The sequence below is a fragment of the Bactrocera dorsalis genome, chromosome 2, assembly GCF_023373825.1.
Source record: "Bactrocera dorsalis isolate Fly_Bdor chromosome 2, ASM2337382v1, whole genome shotgun sequence".
NCBI lineage: Eukaryota > Metazoa > Arthropoda > Insecta > Diptera > Tephritidae > Bactrocera > Bactrocera dorsalis.
The window spans coordinates 92,492,284-92,511,180 of NC_064304.1; the positions used below are offsets into that span (position 1 = coordinate 92,492,284).

General features: G+C 35.2%; 1 protein-coding gene across 3 annotated transcripts in view; it reads right to left on the reverse strand.

Moving 5' to 3' along the window:
• LOC105230214 (zwei Ig domain protein zig-8) overlaps positions 1 to 18,897 on the reverse strand; it is a 183,939-nt gene that overhangs the window by 49,535 nt on the left and 115,507 nt on the right. For all 3 annotated transcript variants that reach the window (XM_049449037.1, XM_049449035.1, XM_049449036.1), the window contains one exon: positions 3,646 to 3,845. In XM_049449037.1, coding sequence (XP_049304994.1) covers positions 3,646 to 3,845 — 200 coding nt within the window. The remainder of the gene's footprint in view (positions 1 to 3,645; positions 3,846 to 18,897) is intronic.

Genomic DNA, 18,897 nt, shown 5'->3' on the forward strand with positions numbered 1-18,897 from the left:
GATATAAATAAATAAAAATAGTTTTCGTAATTCAATTATCTGCTGGAGTTCGCTTTTTCCCATTATGAAAGCTTAGTTATTCAGCTCTGCTATTGAAGGCACGCAAAGTCTGCAACATATTTCTTTGTAAATATTTGCTTTGTGTGCGGCAATGCGAGATTAGCATTTCATACAAATTGTATATCGTTCATTGCACTATGCCATATATATAGCACTAGTATATTATTACGTAATATCTACATATATAAGCTGCTAAGTATTTGCTAGCAGCGCTGTTGACTTTGTGCCGCTAACACCCGGCAATAATCTTTTGTAATTATGAAACTCATCATCAGGTAATCCGAGCGCTTAAACGTGGTCTTATTAATTTTGTACGCTACGCTACAACAACAAGCGTTCTCAGTTTCATTCTCAATGGCATACGCTTTGGCATCCTCATAGCTACCGTGAAGGCCACTTCTGCCTAATTAAATTTGTTTGACTTGTCTACGATGCCACGGCAACATTACATCACCTGCTGATAAACCATTTTTTTTCTTTCAGCTCTCGTTTTACCGTTACTTTCATCTGTTTGTGCTTTGTAGCAATCTCGTTAGCCGCAAAAATATTGTTTTTTGTTTTATCTCCTCTACAGTTTCGCTAACCTTAGTTGGGTATTTCATTATTTTTTAACAGCAACCTAATGACACTTAAGCTTTCATTTTCGTGATTTTGACGTTCGGTTTTTTTAACTGTAAATAATTTTTATACCCACGGCATGTATTTATAATGAATTTGGCCGGCGTTTTGGGTGGGTAAAATAAATTAAAGCGCAACATCATGATAGAGAGCAGCGTGAGTCGTTGCTTTGATGACGTCATACTAGCGCAGATTGCTTAAATTTGAAATACTGGACAATTTTCTTCTAGCAGCAGTTGGCAATATGAGTTTTTGAAAAATTCAAGTTCTTTTTTTTGGTTATCGAAATAGAGTAGTATTTACTCTGTTGCACCTTTTCATTTTTTCATCCTCGGAATCATTTTAAATCATATATTTTATTTACTTTTATTTCAAACTCGCAGTTACCGACTACATTCCTTGGGTACAACTAGCTTCATTGCATGTAATCACTGTAATTTTTGTAGCCGTTTAACCATCTGCAAGTGGTGCTCATCGTCATTCCCTAAATTTACCGTCTGATCGCGAAATATTATCATAATCACCTTGACATTGCATTTAATTGAAAGCAAAGCTTGAGCACTATTTTTATTTTGTTCTTGTAATTTTAGACTGTTACTGTAAAACAAGTCTATAAACGATGAAAAGAAGCTCACAAATGGCTTATGCTTGCATCTGACTTTACAATATTGCAACAGTAATATATATATTTATTGCTCTTCAGTTTCGAATTTCAGATTCATTTTTGTCACTGTTTATTTACTTTGCTTTCGCTTTAGAGGCAACATTAGTTTCGTAAAGCAGGCTTGAGTTTGAAAATATGTCCTTAAAACTTAGGAGTATTCGAGAGAAAGGTTTTGCCGTAGATTTCTAGTCTTTCGCGCTGTACAAGATATATAGTACAGCGCCATTAACATACTATAGTTCAGCAAATCAAGAGACAGCGGCTACGCTCGCTAGGTCATGATGTCCGCTTCGATGAGAAACTCCAGCTTTGAGGGTGTACGATTCAGTACCCGTCATTTAAAGCAGAGGAAGAGGAAGACCTCCGCTTAGTTGGCGATACCATGTGGATAAGGATCTGGCTATACACGACATCTCGAATTGGCGCCAAACAAGCATGAAACAGTGGTGAAAGAGAGTTGAGAGTGAATATTTTTGCTACACTAACGATTTTAATAAGGATTTATGCTTTATTTCAACTAGAGCTTAGCTTCTAAAATAGTCTTAAACAAACATGCATTAAATCTGGCGGAGCCATAACGGTAAGTTCGTCCTTGTTAATACAAGTGAAGTCAGTGGAAATATATATTTGGAAATGCGGAAAAAGTGACATTTTGTCTTCGAATAGTGACCATACCAGTGCTTCGAAGTACTCAATATATTAGTACATTTATCCATATAAATTTCCAAACATTTCTGTTATTATACTCTGAATAGGGTATCATAAGCTTGCCATGCTTGCAACACTGCAAAGAAATTGTCCGAGACTCTATAAAATGTGTGTATAAATGCTCAGCGTGAGAAACTGAGTTGATTTTGCCATGCCCATCTCTTAATCTGTCTCTTAGTCCGCCTACCTGTATATATACGAACTTGTCAGTTTATGAGATATCGATTTTTTTTCTTTCCGAGAAGCTGCTCATTTGTTATAACCGCCGATATCGGACCACTATAGCATATAGCTGCCATACAAACTGAGCGATCGAAATTAAGTCTTTGGAGAACTCTTTCATGTGACTAGATATGCCTGCACGAAATTTGGCTTAATTTTTTGCTTAAGACAGGGATGTGATCTCCGAAGAAATGGTTCAGATCGGATCACTACAGCATGTAACTACCATACAAACGGAATAATCGAAATCAGATCCTTCTAAGCTAATTTTTGCATATGAAGGTTTCTTCATGAAATTTGGCAGGGATTTTTTTAGGCAATAATACAATATCTGTTGAAATTATTCAGATCGGATCACTATATAATATAGCTGCCATACAAACTGAGCGATCGGAATAAAGTTCTTGCAAGGACTCTTTGATATTTATAAAGGGTATTCAGTATCGCCGAAGCTAAGTTTTTTTTTCTTTTCCATAAAATTTTCCAAAAATATCTATTTTCGTTTAATAATAAATAAATAAATAAATCCAAAAATTTTACTTTGCTGTCAATCAAGCAGCTTTGTTTGAAGTCTGTGTCAGAAATGTGATATTTGTCGAACACCTACAGACGTGAAAGCATATAAAAATAGATCTGTGAAGCAGGCATTTGGACTAGTCACACGGTTCAGCTGTTTTCTAACATGAAATACAAACGAAATTATAAATAACTAGACAAAGGTATGCCCACACACTAAAATTTGTATGTGCGAAGGTTAAATTGATTCTTCTCTGTATTGGAAACAAAAATATTTCGTTATTATAAATCTGTAAAAAGGATATAGATAATATATACATTACTAGCTGACCCGGCGAACTTCGCCCCGCCCAATTTTTATTTTTTTTTGGAAGTCATAGACTCGTATAACTTTACCACAAATAATATAAACTTGAAACAACGCATTTTCATTTAATGTTTTTAATGTTTGTAGCGCCATCTACTGTAACATACCGCACTCAATACCGCTCTTAGCGCCACCAACTGGTGGATAGCTCTTTGCTAATAATAAACAAATAATTTGCAATAAATAAATAATGCGACTATAAGGAGAGTTATAAACTATCCTATCTTTCAAGTTGGACCAAACTGCACACAGTGTTAAAAATTTCATTAAAATCGGTTCAGTAGTTTAAGAGTCCATCGCAAACAAACAATGTGACACGTGATTTTTATATATTAAGATAAATACAATGATCCCTAATATAGAATTTTTTTTACGTCCGCAAGAAAACGCTGCGGAATGTGCAATGCTGGTTCGCACGGGCGTATGAGCAACCTGCCAATAAACCCTTCTTTTTTTCTAATTGCTTTTTTTCTTTTCCCAACACACTTACCCGACATGGCAAATACGCGTGCGTGCCGATCTGTGCGGTTACGTTTGTTGAGGCATAGCCCTCCAAGTAGGGTTCTACGAAGGCCGACACTGTCGCCGCGGATGTGGCAGCCACTGTGACGCTGCTGCTGCTGCTGGTTAAGACGGCGGGTGAGGCGCTGTATTGTGGCGTCAAATCGACAACTTCGGCATGGAGGGGTACTGAAATAGGAGAATAAAAGCGCATGAAAAATTGTGGGTTCAAAGTGTAAGAGTTTCAGTTGAAAATTTCGATTTAAATACGACATATGCATATACATACATATATATATGTGTGTGTCTGTTGCTGTAATGACGCCTCCAACAACTTTGTGACTTTTTAATTGTGTTACACAAAACCAAAAATTGCAACCATCCATCAAACTGGCAGCCGCAAGTCGCTGTCAATTCCACGACTACGCGCAAATAACACTTTGTCGTGGCATTTAGGAACAAGCGTTCAAATATGTACCCACACTCACACAAGTGCCACTAATAAAGGCAAAAGCGCAATTTCAAAACTCCATAGGTACATGACTAACGGCAGTCACACATACACTTTCACAAACGTTTAAGTTTATTAATTTATGGCATTAAAAGTAACGGTAGAATGACACTTTGAAAATTCTTCCGAGCATACACGCGGAAGCAGTTTCCAGTTTTATGAGCTCATGGCTCCTTGTGTCGATTTTGTAATGGCTTGGCAATTAGCTTTTAGCTTTCTAAGCAAAACATTGAGTTTCTTGATTGAGGACTACAAAATTATTTAACTTAGAAAAAAAAGTTGATTATTTCATTAAAAATTTTCATCTCATAATGTCAGCCATCAAGGTCATTCTTAACTAAATATGGTATTAAAACAGCCTTTAAAAGCCACGATTTTGCCGAAAGATAGCAATTTGATGAATCTGTTCCCGGAAGTGAGAATTACGATTTCTTTAGGCGAGTTGTATATTTAGTAAGTTAACAACAATTACGAGCTCTCATACCACTACCGAAAATGATATGGAGACCCCAGTTTCTATTGCTAACTTTTTATCGAAAATATAGGTCAATCTGTGAAATATAATATTGAATTTCGAAAAAAGTCCTTTTCCTGATTATAATGCGCTTATATGTCAAAAAGAATTGGAGCCGAATCAATACTTACTCTAGCCTTCATATACCTAATATAAGCCTCATACATATATATATATATAACGGGTGATTTTTTTGAGGTTAGGATTTTCATGCATTAGTATTTGACAGATCACGTGGGATTTCAGACATGGCTTTGACATTTCATCATGAATAGACTTACTAACGAGCAACGCTTGCAAATCATTGAATTTTATTACCAAAATCAGTGTTCGGTTCGAAATGTGTTTATCGACAAATTTTGTTCAGCGATGAGGCTCATTTCTGGAAGCTCTTAAAAAATCACCCTTTATATAAAATATTGGTGATGGACATCTTTTTCTGTTAATAATATGGCGTAAGGCCAAAAATACATAAATACAAGGCGGGTCAACACGTGAAAACAATCATATCACTTATCGTAAATCTCTTCAGTTTATTCTCCACTTCGCATATTTTGAAAATATAAAATCATGTTTAAAAACTTTAAACTCAGCTTAAACACTGCTTTTTAAAAACATATTAAAAGCTTTACTAAGCTCATGCCGACATTCGGCAACCTACTTTTAACCGAAATTCACCGCTTACTGGGAATTTTGAACGGCAATATTCGATCTCTGTTTTCAAAAGTAATATATGAGTATGCAGAAGAATAACAAAAAACACTCTACAAATTCTCATGTTAGCAAAAACAAATTATAAAAAGTAACAAAAGCTTGATCAAAATTCGTTATTTTTCTGCGAATCCACCGCCGCGTTGATAGCGTTTCAGGGTCTGTACTACTAAAATTCCGCATTAAAATCCATTGTTATAAAATTCTACGAAGTCATCGCTAGAAATTGCATGTTAATTGGGAATTTGAACAGTCATTGTTGAGCGGGATTCTACTCAACTATAAAATTTGCTGATTGCCTCGGCAAAAATAAATTAGAGTGCTTAACTGACTGAAAAAGTTTTAAAAAAGTTTGAATATGACTTTAAATATTTACAGCGCAATATTTTTCTACAATACTACACTGCTGGGTATCCATATGCTAATTATATTTATGAACAACTTTAATTAGCCGAATATTTAGTAGTTGAGACCATAATTAGGAAGTCACCAATACACATATACATGTATGCATATACGACTCACATAACTCTCTAATTACAATATATTGCGCAGTAATAATAAGGCTTCATGACATAATTGCTACGAGTATCTGTGAACTCATACACATTTCATACACAACAAAACATGGACTTCAACAAACAATGTGTTGTAATTAAATTAAGCGCCTAATCAAAGGATATTGTGCGGCAAGGAATAGCTTGTACATTAGGCGCAAAATATGCGACTTTAAAGGCGGTTTAACAAATTAATGTTTGGTATGTAGGGGCTTTGCTAATAAATACTGGCATCTAAATATGTAGAGTTAATTGAAGCCACGAACTTTTAGTTAATCTTTATACATAAAAAGTACGTGCCACGTTGTTTGTCCGCGATAAACTCCTAAACCACTAAATTTAGTACACTGTGTCCAGTTCGAACCAACTTAGAAGATGGGATAGCAAAAATAATTCATAGACAAAAAATATGGTGAAAGCTCTATTCAATGGATGCTCTATTAAACGGACAACTCTATTAACTAGACAGAAAGGCTGGCCACCAGACATTGAGAAAGCAGCCTTAAATTTGTTATTTTAACCAATGAAATTTATTTTTATAAACATATTCAAAATTAAACCTCAAATGTAATACCTTGCGTTCTTATACCGTCAAAATGTGAATAATAATATAAAATATATACCACAGCCGGAGCCACTAGTGTTTTTTATAAAATTGTAGCTAGTTAACAAAAAATTCGCTGAAATTTTTTTATTTCTGCGAATTAAGAAAATTTTTTTTAGGTATTAAGTCACATAAGCTTAAATCAAATGATTAATACTTTCACTAACTCAATGCATATACATATCGTCACCTGAAATGCAAAATAACGTATCATCAAAAAATTCGTAATTGAATATCTTATAGATTACGCTTCACTACTTCAAATTACATACACAATATTACATATATTCAACATTTTCAGGTTCTACGGTCAGATATAATCCAGTTTTAACCAATATTAAAATTTTGTTTTACTCATGTTCCATTTTATTTCGTGTTTCATTCATGCCACTGTAAATTTCCGAAAATGTTGTTACGTTATTTTGCATTTCAGGTGACGATATATTTATTATTGCGAACTCCAGATTATGCTTTGAAAAATTTGTCATGAAAAATGCTTTGTCGTATTCCAATGGCACATTCCACGTGTGTTTCTTCAATTCATGTAACAAGATATGTTTTTGTTATATAGTGTTGGTTTTGGGAGATAGTTTTATTCGTTAAGAATGCTATTTATGACAATAGTGATTTTCCTTTATACCATGAATTCAGTTGAGAAGACCTAATATTTTCATTTTTGATATTTGCCAAGTATTTGGCGTTATTTCTTGCTCATTGGTTTAATGATGTAGTCTCCGAAGAAATTTTTTGGATTTGACCACTATAGCACATAGCTAACATAGAAATGAACGATCAAAACCAAGTGCTAATATGGAAACTTATGTATTTATTTGTAAGAGCCACTACAGCTTCAATGTAACCGAATTTTACGTTTTTTCTTGATTTTTTGCTAATTTAAAATTCCACTCACCATTATAAAAAAAAAACATGATGAGGAAATAGCAATTTTGTGCGAGCCTCGATAAGGCAAATAATTTATACATTTCATGTATGCCTTTAGAGCAGAAAAAGCAAAACATACATATGTATGTATACGTAGTCAAGGCGAGCGCAAAGAGCAATGCGGCTCAGAGCTGCTCACAAAAACTCCAATTAAAACGTTGAGTGTCGCGTAAAGTCATTTGAATTTTCAACGTTACAAACGTCATTTTAATTGGACGACCTATAGGTGACACTTTTTACCAGATATTTGCTGAAATATGTGAGTGGATTTGTATGTATGTGTATACGGCGACAGATATTGAGAGTACACAAACATATAACGCTTAAAATAAGCATACGAAAAGCGAGTTATTTCGTATTGCTTACTGCTGCTCTGGTTTTTATTCAAAATTACCGCAACCGAGTTGCCATTGATATTCGAAGTAATGAAAGTTTTAAAAAGTCGAATAGTGAGATTTTGACTGGCATGGTTTTATATTAAAACAGGAGAGTCGAAACTTCATTTCTGGTTGTTTTGGTGAAAGTAAACCATTTAAATGATTTTACGATTTTCTCTCAGAGCAATGCTTTTAGTCGTAGCCTTTTAGTGTCCACAAGAGCTGGAACGCCTAAAATGCGGCAACATAAATTGGTTCATACCAATCATCAAACACGCACACAAAAAAAACCAAGGCTCTCTTAGGCTGCGATGTGTCAGCAGAAAAAAAAAAAACACTGAAAGTTCGGAAAAAGCACAGCAAGTTTTTGTGAAAGCGAAGCTAGCAGCACTCAACGGGCGAGGGAGCCATTGTCTGGCGGCAGAAACGCGTTTAATGGCTATTCGAAAAGATGGCTGCTGCTGACAGTTAATGCGCACCGACATACGAAATTAACACACACTGACACATTTATATGCACACACACACCCATGCACTGTGTCCACTCACACAAAAATGTGGAAAAAATTAAAAATATTTCACCATAAAAAGCTTGATTGCACAAAAGGCATAAATACAATGAATATGCTGATGCAGTGCCATTGATTTCGTAAATGTTTTTAAACCAGCCATTTGTTGTCGAAATTAATCAATTTCAATGTCGGCATTATAATTACCACAGCATTGTCGGCGCGCCGATGACTCGGTGTATTCCAACAGTTTCATTCTTTGCCACTAAATAGCATACAATAATTCATATTGAGCCAGCGTGGGGAGGACAAAAATGCATGGATGATTTTTGATGTTAACCTAACGACATACTAGCTGAGTCATATTGACCCGGGCATTAATGAAATATTTTTTATAAATTTTAATGCATATCTACTGATTCTACACAATTCAAGGATAAATAATGGAAATAGTGATTTTATATGCTGAAATAATAAACTGTAAGTTTTTCGGAGTTTTTATAATTTTTCAAAGCTTTCATCAAAAGGTTTACTGGAGCTTTTTGACGCTTTAAAGCTTTAACTAATGCGTCATTTCAAAACCAGTTATTTAATATTGAATTTCGTAACATTTCCTCATTAAGCCTCCAGCTTCTCTGAACACTTCTCGTTATTATCGACATACATTCACAGAGACACAACCATCAAACACATGCTCACACACGGCTATAATTTATTTATGAGCATAAATGCAGATTAATATGGAAAATTTGAATTTATATTGAATATGTCAAGGTAAGCCACATTGCGCTGCAAATTAATTAAATTTAAGCATCAACATCAGCTCGTAAAGTCATAGCATTTATTACCGAGTAAGAGCTGTTGGCAGCTGATTTCATATTGGTGGATTTCATAAATAAATATAAATGCGTATGAAGCAGGAAGCAAGGCTTCGCATACAGATTATCGAACTGAATAGTAATTAAAGTAGAAATTCGATAACAGGCTGAGCTGCCAAATGTGTATAATTTTAATTTCTCCCGTTAGACACTAATAACATATATAATGGTAATTGCAGAGCTATATTGATCCCACAGAGAAGAGTAAATAGAGTACAGATAACTTTTCCAATGAGTGATGGCAACTCTGTCTCTATTTGCACTGTGAATATATGTTTACTTACTGTAGTAGTGTTCTTCTACTTATGAAAAAGAACAAAGCCACTAAGGTAATTTCCAATTGAAGAAAGGTAGAAGCTTTTCTCTAAAATCCCAGTTTTTTGCTTCGCACGATTAGAGTTTATTGCTACTGAAATATGATACATTTTTGCACTTTGGGCATCTATTACAGGTTATGTATAATAAAGAAGCTAGCCTGTCCAGCTAATAAATTACTGTTATGTCTTCCTTAATTTTCGCTAAGAGAAGAGCTTTCGCTTAAAAAAAAGTATAGATTCTTTGATGGAATTTTGAAAACAGCAATAATTTTTACTTTGAAAAGATGAAAGCTTTGTACTTAAACTTAGATAAGAGAGCTTAAATAAGCTCCAAAAAAGCTTTTCGCTATAGAAAGCTTTTTAAAATCAAATATATATTATGTGTCATAAATTTGGCAGTATTTGTGAGCTTTTAGCCAAAATTCATGACAGAAACCATATAAATTAACAAAGATCAGCTTGTATATCTTATGCCGCTAATGGAAATGATATTGGCTTGGCTTTGAATGAACATCAAGACCAGGTGACGTGTTTAACAAATTCTTAAGCTCCAATTATATTAACTGATTCCCGGTTTTTTTCTGCTGGGTATACCCTCAGAAAACCATACATAAGACATACATAAATCAGACCAGGTATATTATTGCCATAAGGATATATGTGTGGCGGTAGGCATGTTGACTCTTTACGCTCCATCCGTTGGTGCACTTAGCCCTCCTGTTGAGCCTATTTGTCAATTTTTAATGAACTTAGCTCAACAAAACACGCATTTAATCCATCCACACATTTGTTTACAACAAAGAGGGTTGGCAATGCAAAAAATAAATGTGTGCACATATGTCAAAGCCAAATTTGTAAAGCATTTGTGCGTTTTAAATTCATAACATATTTTGTTTTTGTTTTATTTTTCCTTTCTCTGCTTCTGTGAATTCAGCAGGGAGGCATATGAAAGCAGGTTATGAAAGAGCAGATTACGTAATCGCTGTCACAGCTGGAGTTAAGGTTAAAGACATAAATAAAAAAGTTCAACAAAGTTGGCTTAAGAATGTGCTGAACAGGCAGTAGACAAATTCCTACTGACAGTGTGTTAAAAAGTGAAGTTACGTAACAATATTTAGGTGCTGGCAAGATACGTACGTAAGCGTACAGCTACACACATGTAATCTACGTTAAAATTGTAAAAAACTTATTTTATTATTTGTTGTTTTGTTTCGAGAAAGCCAAAAGTTCATAATTAAATCAATATAAGAAAGCATTTTCGAGCAGAAAATTTAGTTGAGAGCACAATATTCTTCATTTACTCGAAGCATATATTTTTCTAAAGCAGTTCCGCCTGTCTGCAGAATTTTTTGAAAACAATGTTTATGGGATTCAGAATCTCAACATGCCTCTTGTTTAATCAGTAACTCATTCTTCTTGTACGATAGCAGTAAATTCGTTGTTTTTATATTTACTGCAGAGACTGTTAAACAAAATGTGACAGGCATCAGGCTATTGTTGGCAGCAAACATAATTTCGATTTTATAAAATGCAAAAGCTTTTGCATATAATTGTATTTTAAACTACAAGTATTTTGATTAATTATAGAGTTTTAAGTGTACCAATAGTCTATCTTGTTCTCTTCCATAGAAGGGAGATTTTACCATGCACAACAACTACTTAATGTGGTGAGGAAAAGTGCAAGGGCGGTAAGATACGAACAGAGACGGTAAAAGTAATAACTATATGTTCATTGAATGAATTAAAATCGTAATATTAGGATTTCGAGCCGAGTTTTTCTAATAATAAAAAACAACAAAAAACTCTCCCGTCTTTTGTCAGGAAAATTTAGAAAAAATATAAAAAAATCTTAGTATGTAAGTTGACGTTTCTCAAAGCTATAAATCGATATATTTTTAACATTGCACTAGAATAATAGTCCTAAGCAAGGTATATAAAATTTCCCACAATATTTGTAACACCCAAAAGATATCGGACCACTATAGCATATTGCTGCCATGCAAACTGAACGATATGAATCAAGTACAGGGTAGGCCATTTAAAGTTGACCCATTTGTTTCTAAAAAAAAAGAACAAAAGAAAACAATGTTTTTTGTTCATTTCAAAAATAATTTATTTTGGTCCAAGGGGATTTGTTTCAGCTAATATTTAAAAATTAGATCGCGTAAATGGGCACCTTTAGCTTTGACAGCTAAATGCACTCTTTTTTCGACATTTTCCATGACTTTGGCCAATGTTTCGGATGATATGGCGGCTGTTTCACGTCGAATGTTGGCTTTCAGTTGAGCTAAGGTCTTTGGCTTATTAGCGTATACCTTGGATTTCAAATAACCCCACAAATAAAAGTCTGGTGGCGTCAAATCTGGTGATCTCGGTGGCCAGTCAACATCACCATTTTTCGATATCAATCGCCCGGGGAAAAATGGTCGCAATAAATTGATTGTTGGTCGAGCTGTATGGCATGTAGCCCCGTCCTGTTGAAACCAGAAGTTATCCATGTCATTTTCGCGAATAATGGGTATCACAAAATCCGTTATCATGGCTCGTCTTCGAAAAAATACGGTCCGATGATCATATTCGCGCAAACACCGCACCAAACTGTTACTTTTTGGTCGTAAAGAGGCTGTTCTTCAATTAATTGAGGATTTTCGGTGGCATAAAATCGGCAATTTTGCTTGTTTACGCCTCCATTCAACGAGAAATGTGCCTCGTCTGACATGATGAGTTTTCGCCAAAAGTCAAGTTCGTTTTCAGCCATTTCGATGGCCCATTTGCCAAAGTTAAGGCGTCGCGGATAATCAGCTGGGTTTAGTTTTTGTGCCATTTGAATTTTATATGGAAACATCTTCAAATCTTTATGAATTATGCGTCGGAGAGTGGTGCGAGAGATGTCTAATTCCTGAGAGCGGCGATAACTCGATGTCGATGGAGTCTCCTCAATACTGGCTCGTACAGCTTCGATATTTTCATCAGAACGTCTTGTGCGTTGTCTGGATGCATGCCTGGCATTACTGAGATTACCGGTGTTCACAAATTTTGCGTATAAAGACTTAATTGTGTTCTTAACTGGAGCACTTTTCACTTTATTTTTTTTGCGAAACGCACGTTGAGTTAACACAATTGAAAAGTTATTTTGAATATAAAGCTGAACAATTTCAGCGCGTTCTTTTGGAGTGTACTGTTCCATGGTATAAATTGTCTTCGAATGACGCCTCTAACGTGGTATGACATTAGCCGATTTGTCAGCGCTGTTAAAAGTTACAGCGTTGCCAGATGGGTCAACTTTAAATGGCCTACCCTGTACTTTTTATTTAATAAAGTATCTTTATCAAATTTGGCATGGCTTAATGCCTAAGGAAACGCTGGAATGATTGATTGACTGGACGTTGGCTCTAGGGCATATAAAGCAGTCTTGTTGTAACCAAAAGTCGTCCACGTCAACACCCTTGAATTTAGAAACGAAAAGTCATTAATATTGCCTATATAGGAGTCCCCATTAAGGATAAGAATATGACCGGCCTTATATTTGAAGAAATATGGAGCAATGGTTCCCTCCACCCATAAAGTACAATAAACAGGACGTATAACTTTTCGAGCAGGTAATGTAGTCTCAACAATGGCTTGTGAATTATCATCACTCCCAATGCTACAATTTTGTTTATTGAAGTAATAATTCAAAAAAAGTGAGCTTTATTACTTATGAAAAATGAAAAATTGTCTTATGAAAATCATCTTCGGTGGTCATCTGGTTTGGGCTCATACACCAGCCGCTTGATGGTCATTCGATTTCCATTCTTGAACGAGTTGGATTCTGTTAGCTCTAAAACCAAGATTCGTCCGCAAAATCTTCCATGAAGTGGTATGCGTCCAACTTCAATTGTTACATCTGTTGACACATGTACTCATCAGAATACTCTGCTCCGCAGCAGCAATAGTGTCTTCGGCATACACTATACGACATATCTGAGGTTGCACATTAGCCACTAACGTAAACGTCGTGTGAAACCGCTCTGTGGTTGTTCACACTACCGTCTCTGTTAGGCGATTATGTCAACGGAATATTTGATCCAGTGCGCAATACTTCACGCGATGCAAATCATTATTCCGATAATAACTGTACGATTTGTAAATATTATATTGTTAAAAAGTTAGTCTGTGCATTAAGAAATGGAAAATCAAAATGAGTAATCATCAAGTAACAGCTATTAAAAAGACCAACTCCCCAAAAAGTTTTGAAAATGACAAGTCTAAACAAACCTCCGTTACTTCGCAAGAGATATCTATTACTCATTGGCTTCTATGTTTCTAACTCATGTAAGAAAGCAAATTTTCTTTATATAGTTACCGATATAATTCTTAAGGTGCGAGATTTTAAAGCTCCTGATAAAGATGTGTATTCAAGCTCGGCAAATCGACCCGATAATTATACCGAAGAAGCCTTAGATAAAATTACATTGAACTTGAGTGTATACTAGAGCGGGTCGATTTTTTTATATAAAATCACGAATGCTGGAAATGTCCAACAGATCATTCTGAACAACTTTGCCTAAGGGGTTTTGGGTCATAAACCGGTCTCAAACCAGCTATTTTTAAGGCTAAGCTTAAAAAATTTGAATAACCAGTTGTATATGAGGTATGTACTACTGTAGTCTAATTTGACCGATTCCGATGAATAATCAATAGAATATTAAAATGAATCTATGTATTAAATTTCATTTGCAAATCTTAAAAACTAAAGAACAAATTTTTATTAACGCGAAAAGTATTCACCTTAGCAATCGCTCGAAATCGGTTTTAGGCCCATAGTCTCTTAATCACAATTATTCAGAATGATCTGTAGAACATTTCTCGCATACGAGAACTTCAACCGCCCTAGTGTAGACCCACGCATTTGCAGTCTTGTAAATTAAACTAACTCTGAGAAACTTTGCACTTATCCACATTTAAACGTTACATATTAACGTTTTATCAAAAGTATTACTGTAAATAAAAAGCATTATTACAAAAACTAATTTGAATCCTTAGAAAATATTGATGTTATCAATGAATCAGATCAGCAAAAGATTTTCCTTCAGAAAACCTTTTCCTTTTCAGTTGTATGTCGCCGCACACTTGTACGATTAGACATACATAGAGTAAATTAGGAGGAAATTTCCCCAGATAGAAAGCTACGTCGCTCCACTTGAATTTAAAAATATGCCAAGTAATTAAAGTAATAACAAATTTCCGCGGAGGCAATCAACGTCAAAGGAAACTGAATTTCACTAATAATGAAAATGCCGCAGGTCGAAACGGCGCGATTTCAAAGCGATCGCTAATTGCTTTTGATTAGCATGAACGGCACAACACACACAATATGGATATATAAAGAGGTGGATATATATTTTGTATATTATATAACCAAATTATATTATATGCCACTCAATACAACTTAAGCATGTATAGCATTTACATATGTATGTATTTATGTGGGCACAATCGTTCTGAATTCATTAGGCAACCAACAGTTTTATTCACACAGCCTGCTATCAGCAACAAAGCGCAAACGATAACGGTATTATGTTGAAAGCGAATACAGGAAAGTGAAAGGCGAAAAGGTGAACTAAGGTTAAGTGAAAATTTGTAAATTTGCCAAAAGGCCAAACGGCCATGCGAAAGCTCGAGGCCGTGAAGCTTGCTAAATGAAGCGCATGCAAAGACAAAGCAACGGCGCAAAAAGCAAATAATAGCAACAACACGGCAGAGTGAAAAAAAATCACAGCGCCATTATCGATAAATCAGCGTTAACAGCATTTCAGCTGCAATCGGCTGCCGCCTGCTGACATCCGCTCGCTAGCAAGTTGGTGCCGCCCATACAACATTGTTTACCCAACAGTTTCGCACAGGAAATTTGCATATCATCAGGCGTGTTGCCGAACACCATTAGCCTTGTTGCCACAATGAGCCGTTCAACACGCACACACACACAACTACTGACAATGTGCGACGTAGCTATACCCAGCTGTGCGTGGGTGGGCCGACAAACGGCGTGTTTGGGCAATCAATATCGCGTCAATAGAAAGACAAAGCGATGTAGATGAGGGACAAGCTCCTCCTCGCTCGCTTGCCTGTATACCAGCTGCTATATGTGTATGTGTTGCTGTGGTAGTGTTTTGTTATATTTACGTCACATTACAACCAAACCCATTCTAATGTCATCAAAAGTAAAGAGAAATCGCATAGAAGATAGCAGCGTCAGTTAGTGTCGACGGTGGCAGGCAAGGCAATATTTTTGTTGATATCAGACTGAAATGGTTATCTACATACATACACGCATATATATGTATGTTTAGGATTGAACACTGGCGTGTGTGGCAAATTATTTCGCGGGCTAAACATAAAAGCTTACTTTAATGTATTTTTTTTGGCAAATATGTGCGCTGAAAATACCAAAATTTACAAGTTTTTTATTCAAGCTTTTATTTCTGCATATAAAAAATTTCAAAAATATTTTATTTCATTATATAAAAAATATTTTCAAACAATTTTATTTTATTAAATAAAAAATATTTTAAAATAATTTTATTTTATTGTGTTAAACAACGCTCATCCCACCCACCCCCGCTGCTGCCTAGGCATATTGCCCTTTGAATTTTAATATAACTCTAGTCACATACACACACATATACACTCTCGTCTGTAAATAAACGCCATTTTGCCAACTCACCTCTGCTTTGCCACCATATCGTTTCGCTGTGTAAGACCACAGGGTCACATCACAAATCACATCGACTCAATTTTGATACAAATTTATTGCAGAACAGGCTGCAGCATACACCATGCACACACTCAAAAATGCCAACGCCAACAAAAGAGTGCAGAGAAAATGCGAAACGGAAATCAATAAAAGTAGAATACTGTAAAGAGCTGATACAAGTGTATTTGTAAGTCTACAAGCAAACAGCGGCTCGAATGAGAAGCACTGAAGTGTATTGTTCGTGAATTGATTGCGTCAAAAAATCGTGTCTTCTCCTACCCCTAGCCTTGTGCCCAAAAACATCCGATTATGCTTTGTGTCTTGAAATTTGCTTTTAAACTTACAATGTACACTGATTTGCCGTTATTATATTTTGGTGTTTCGTGCTTTTTGTTTGCCAACAAGTTTTACAAGAAAGTAAAATGTCTGACAAATCACTTTGATTCGTTTTCTGTGCATTGTGTATGTGTTTGTGTCTGTTGGTGTAGTCCCAATCGGGTAGAAGTTTAATACAAGCGCTTGTTAGAAGAAAGATAAACAATGTTGTTTAAGGCTATAGAAAATTAAAAAGACAAGAGAGGTACATACGAAATATGATATCCGCAATTACAATCAAATTCAAAAACACGATATTGTGTTACATAATATTTTTATTTTTCAAAAACTTTTATTGAGCCACAAGTATTTGTATTTTGCACACCAGAAAGTAAGATTTTTAAGTTCATGGCAACATTTATTCCAAACGACAAAGTACAGTTGAGAGGCAGAGTTGGGTAAGACTTTGAGTAGTGCCAGGAATGAAATTGTTACCTAATCTAGGAGATAGATTAATTACCTAATCTAATCGTAATAAATGCATGTATTTTTATACCTTTCTCGCACCAGTTGCTGCCCTACGTATGTGTTTACTGTATTGTGGAATTGATGGCAATGCATTATCTCTGCGAGAATCGCACACTCATCTGATTAACTTTATATATTGTATATGGGCTTTGCGCTAGAATATGTAGCTGTAGCTTGAATCTTATTCTTCATCCTGCAGTCTTCTACAAAATTAACCCCAGCGACCATTCTCTGAACTTCTGAGCTGAAACGAATGCTTGCGGGAGAGAAGTTTAGTAACTATGATGTGGCCATATGCAAGACTAACTTTATTTTATAGTAAAATTTACCAAAAAATGGATTCTAGTACAAAACTGATAGCGAAAAGCCAGAAAGAGTGAGTCAGTGCATTTCTTTAGTTATAGGTATATTATGGACTTATGTGGAGCTATTAATATTTTAAAATTTCATGAAGTACTCTAACACGTCTTGTTACCTTAGTCTCAGCTGAACTTGTAGTAATACATCTGTAAACCTCATTATAGTATATTATACCGCTTTTCAAGAAGTATACTAACAGATAAAAAAGATACTTTAGAAAGCTCAGGGAATAAAAGCATTGAAAATTCGGTTTAAACTACGGTTATTTTTCAAAATTGTAATGAAAAGTAAAAATAACTTAATAATACCTAAAAAGCGAAAAGGCGTTCGCCATAAATTAATTATTGAATTAAAGCAATAAATTGCCGAAAATTTAATTAACTCACTTCCAAATGAAGATAAATAACTATTATGAAAAATTCTAAAAAAACTTAACACTTAGTAATTTATAAAAGCTAATTAACAGTAGTTAAATAATTAATGTAATGAAAGCCTCTAAAACCAACACCAACCAATATAAGGCTGCATATTGCATCTCCCTCCTCCTCAAATTGTGAACTAATATTAAGCCTGCAAGTTTTTTAAGTACTGAATTCAATTATTTTAAACCAAAGTCAAAAAAAAAATCGGAAGAGTCGAAAGTGTGGCTGACATTTGCGCTGACGTTAAACAGTTTCTAAAAATTTACACCAAAGCCGCAGCATATCACTCAAATACAACATCACCGGCGCTGCGGTCCAATTGCGGTGAATTATTTTACAACCGAATGAACGGAAAAAAACTGTGCATTTAAAAAACTATATAAACACTTGCGCACTCATTTAATTTAATGTAAATAGCAAATTTCGAAAAAATGCAATTTCAACCGCAAATAGAGCTAAATGGCGCGACCGCAACGCCGCAGCACCGCAACACGTACAGTGCGCGCCGCGGCTACATGTGTACATATGAACTAAGCCAATGTGTGACACAAAAACGTGCAAATGCTGCCGCACATTAGCAGCTCATTTGCTGCGTGCACCGCGGCAACCCCAAAAACAAAAAAAAAAACAAAAATCACAATAAAAAATATGTAAAAGGCAAACTATTGCATTGCCAATCACCTGAATCAAATGCATTGGGCGGCCACTGATGTGCGTTAATTTTTTGCATTCCAAAACTATGCGTGCGCATAAATTGCGGTTGCAAGTCATTGACTTGTAGCTTGTGGCTTTGAAAGTGCTTTTTTCTAAAGCGCCTAATAAAGTAGGGTGATTGCGCGTTTGAATAATAAAATCAACTCACAAATTAATCTGAAGAAATTACATTTTTTTATATTTTCTAATACTCTTTGTAGTGTCATAAAAGTGGAAAAAATCGCTTTTGTAGGATATCATACTTTA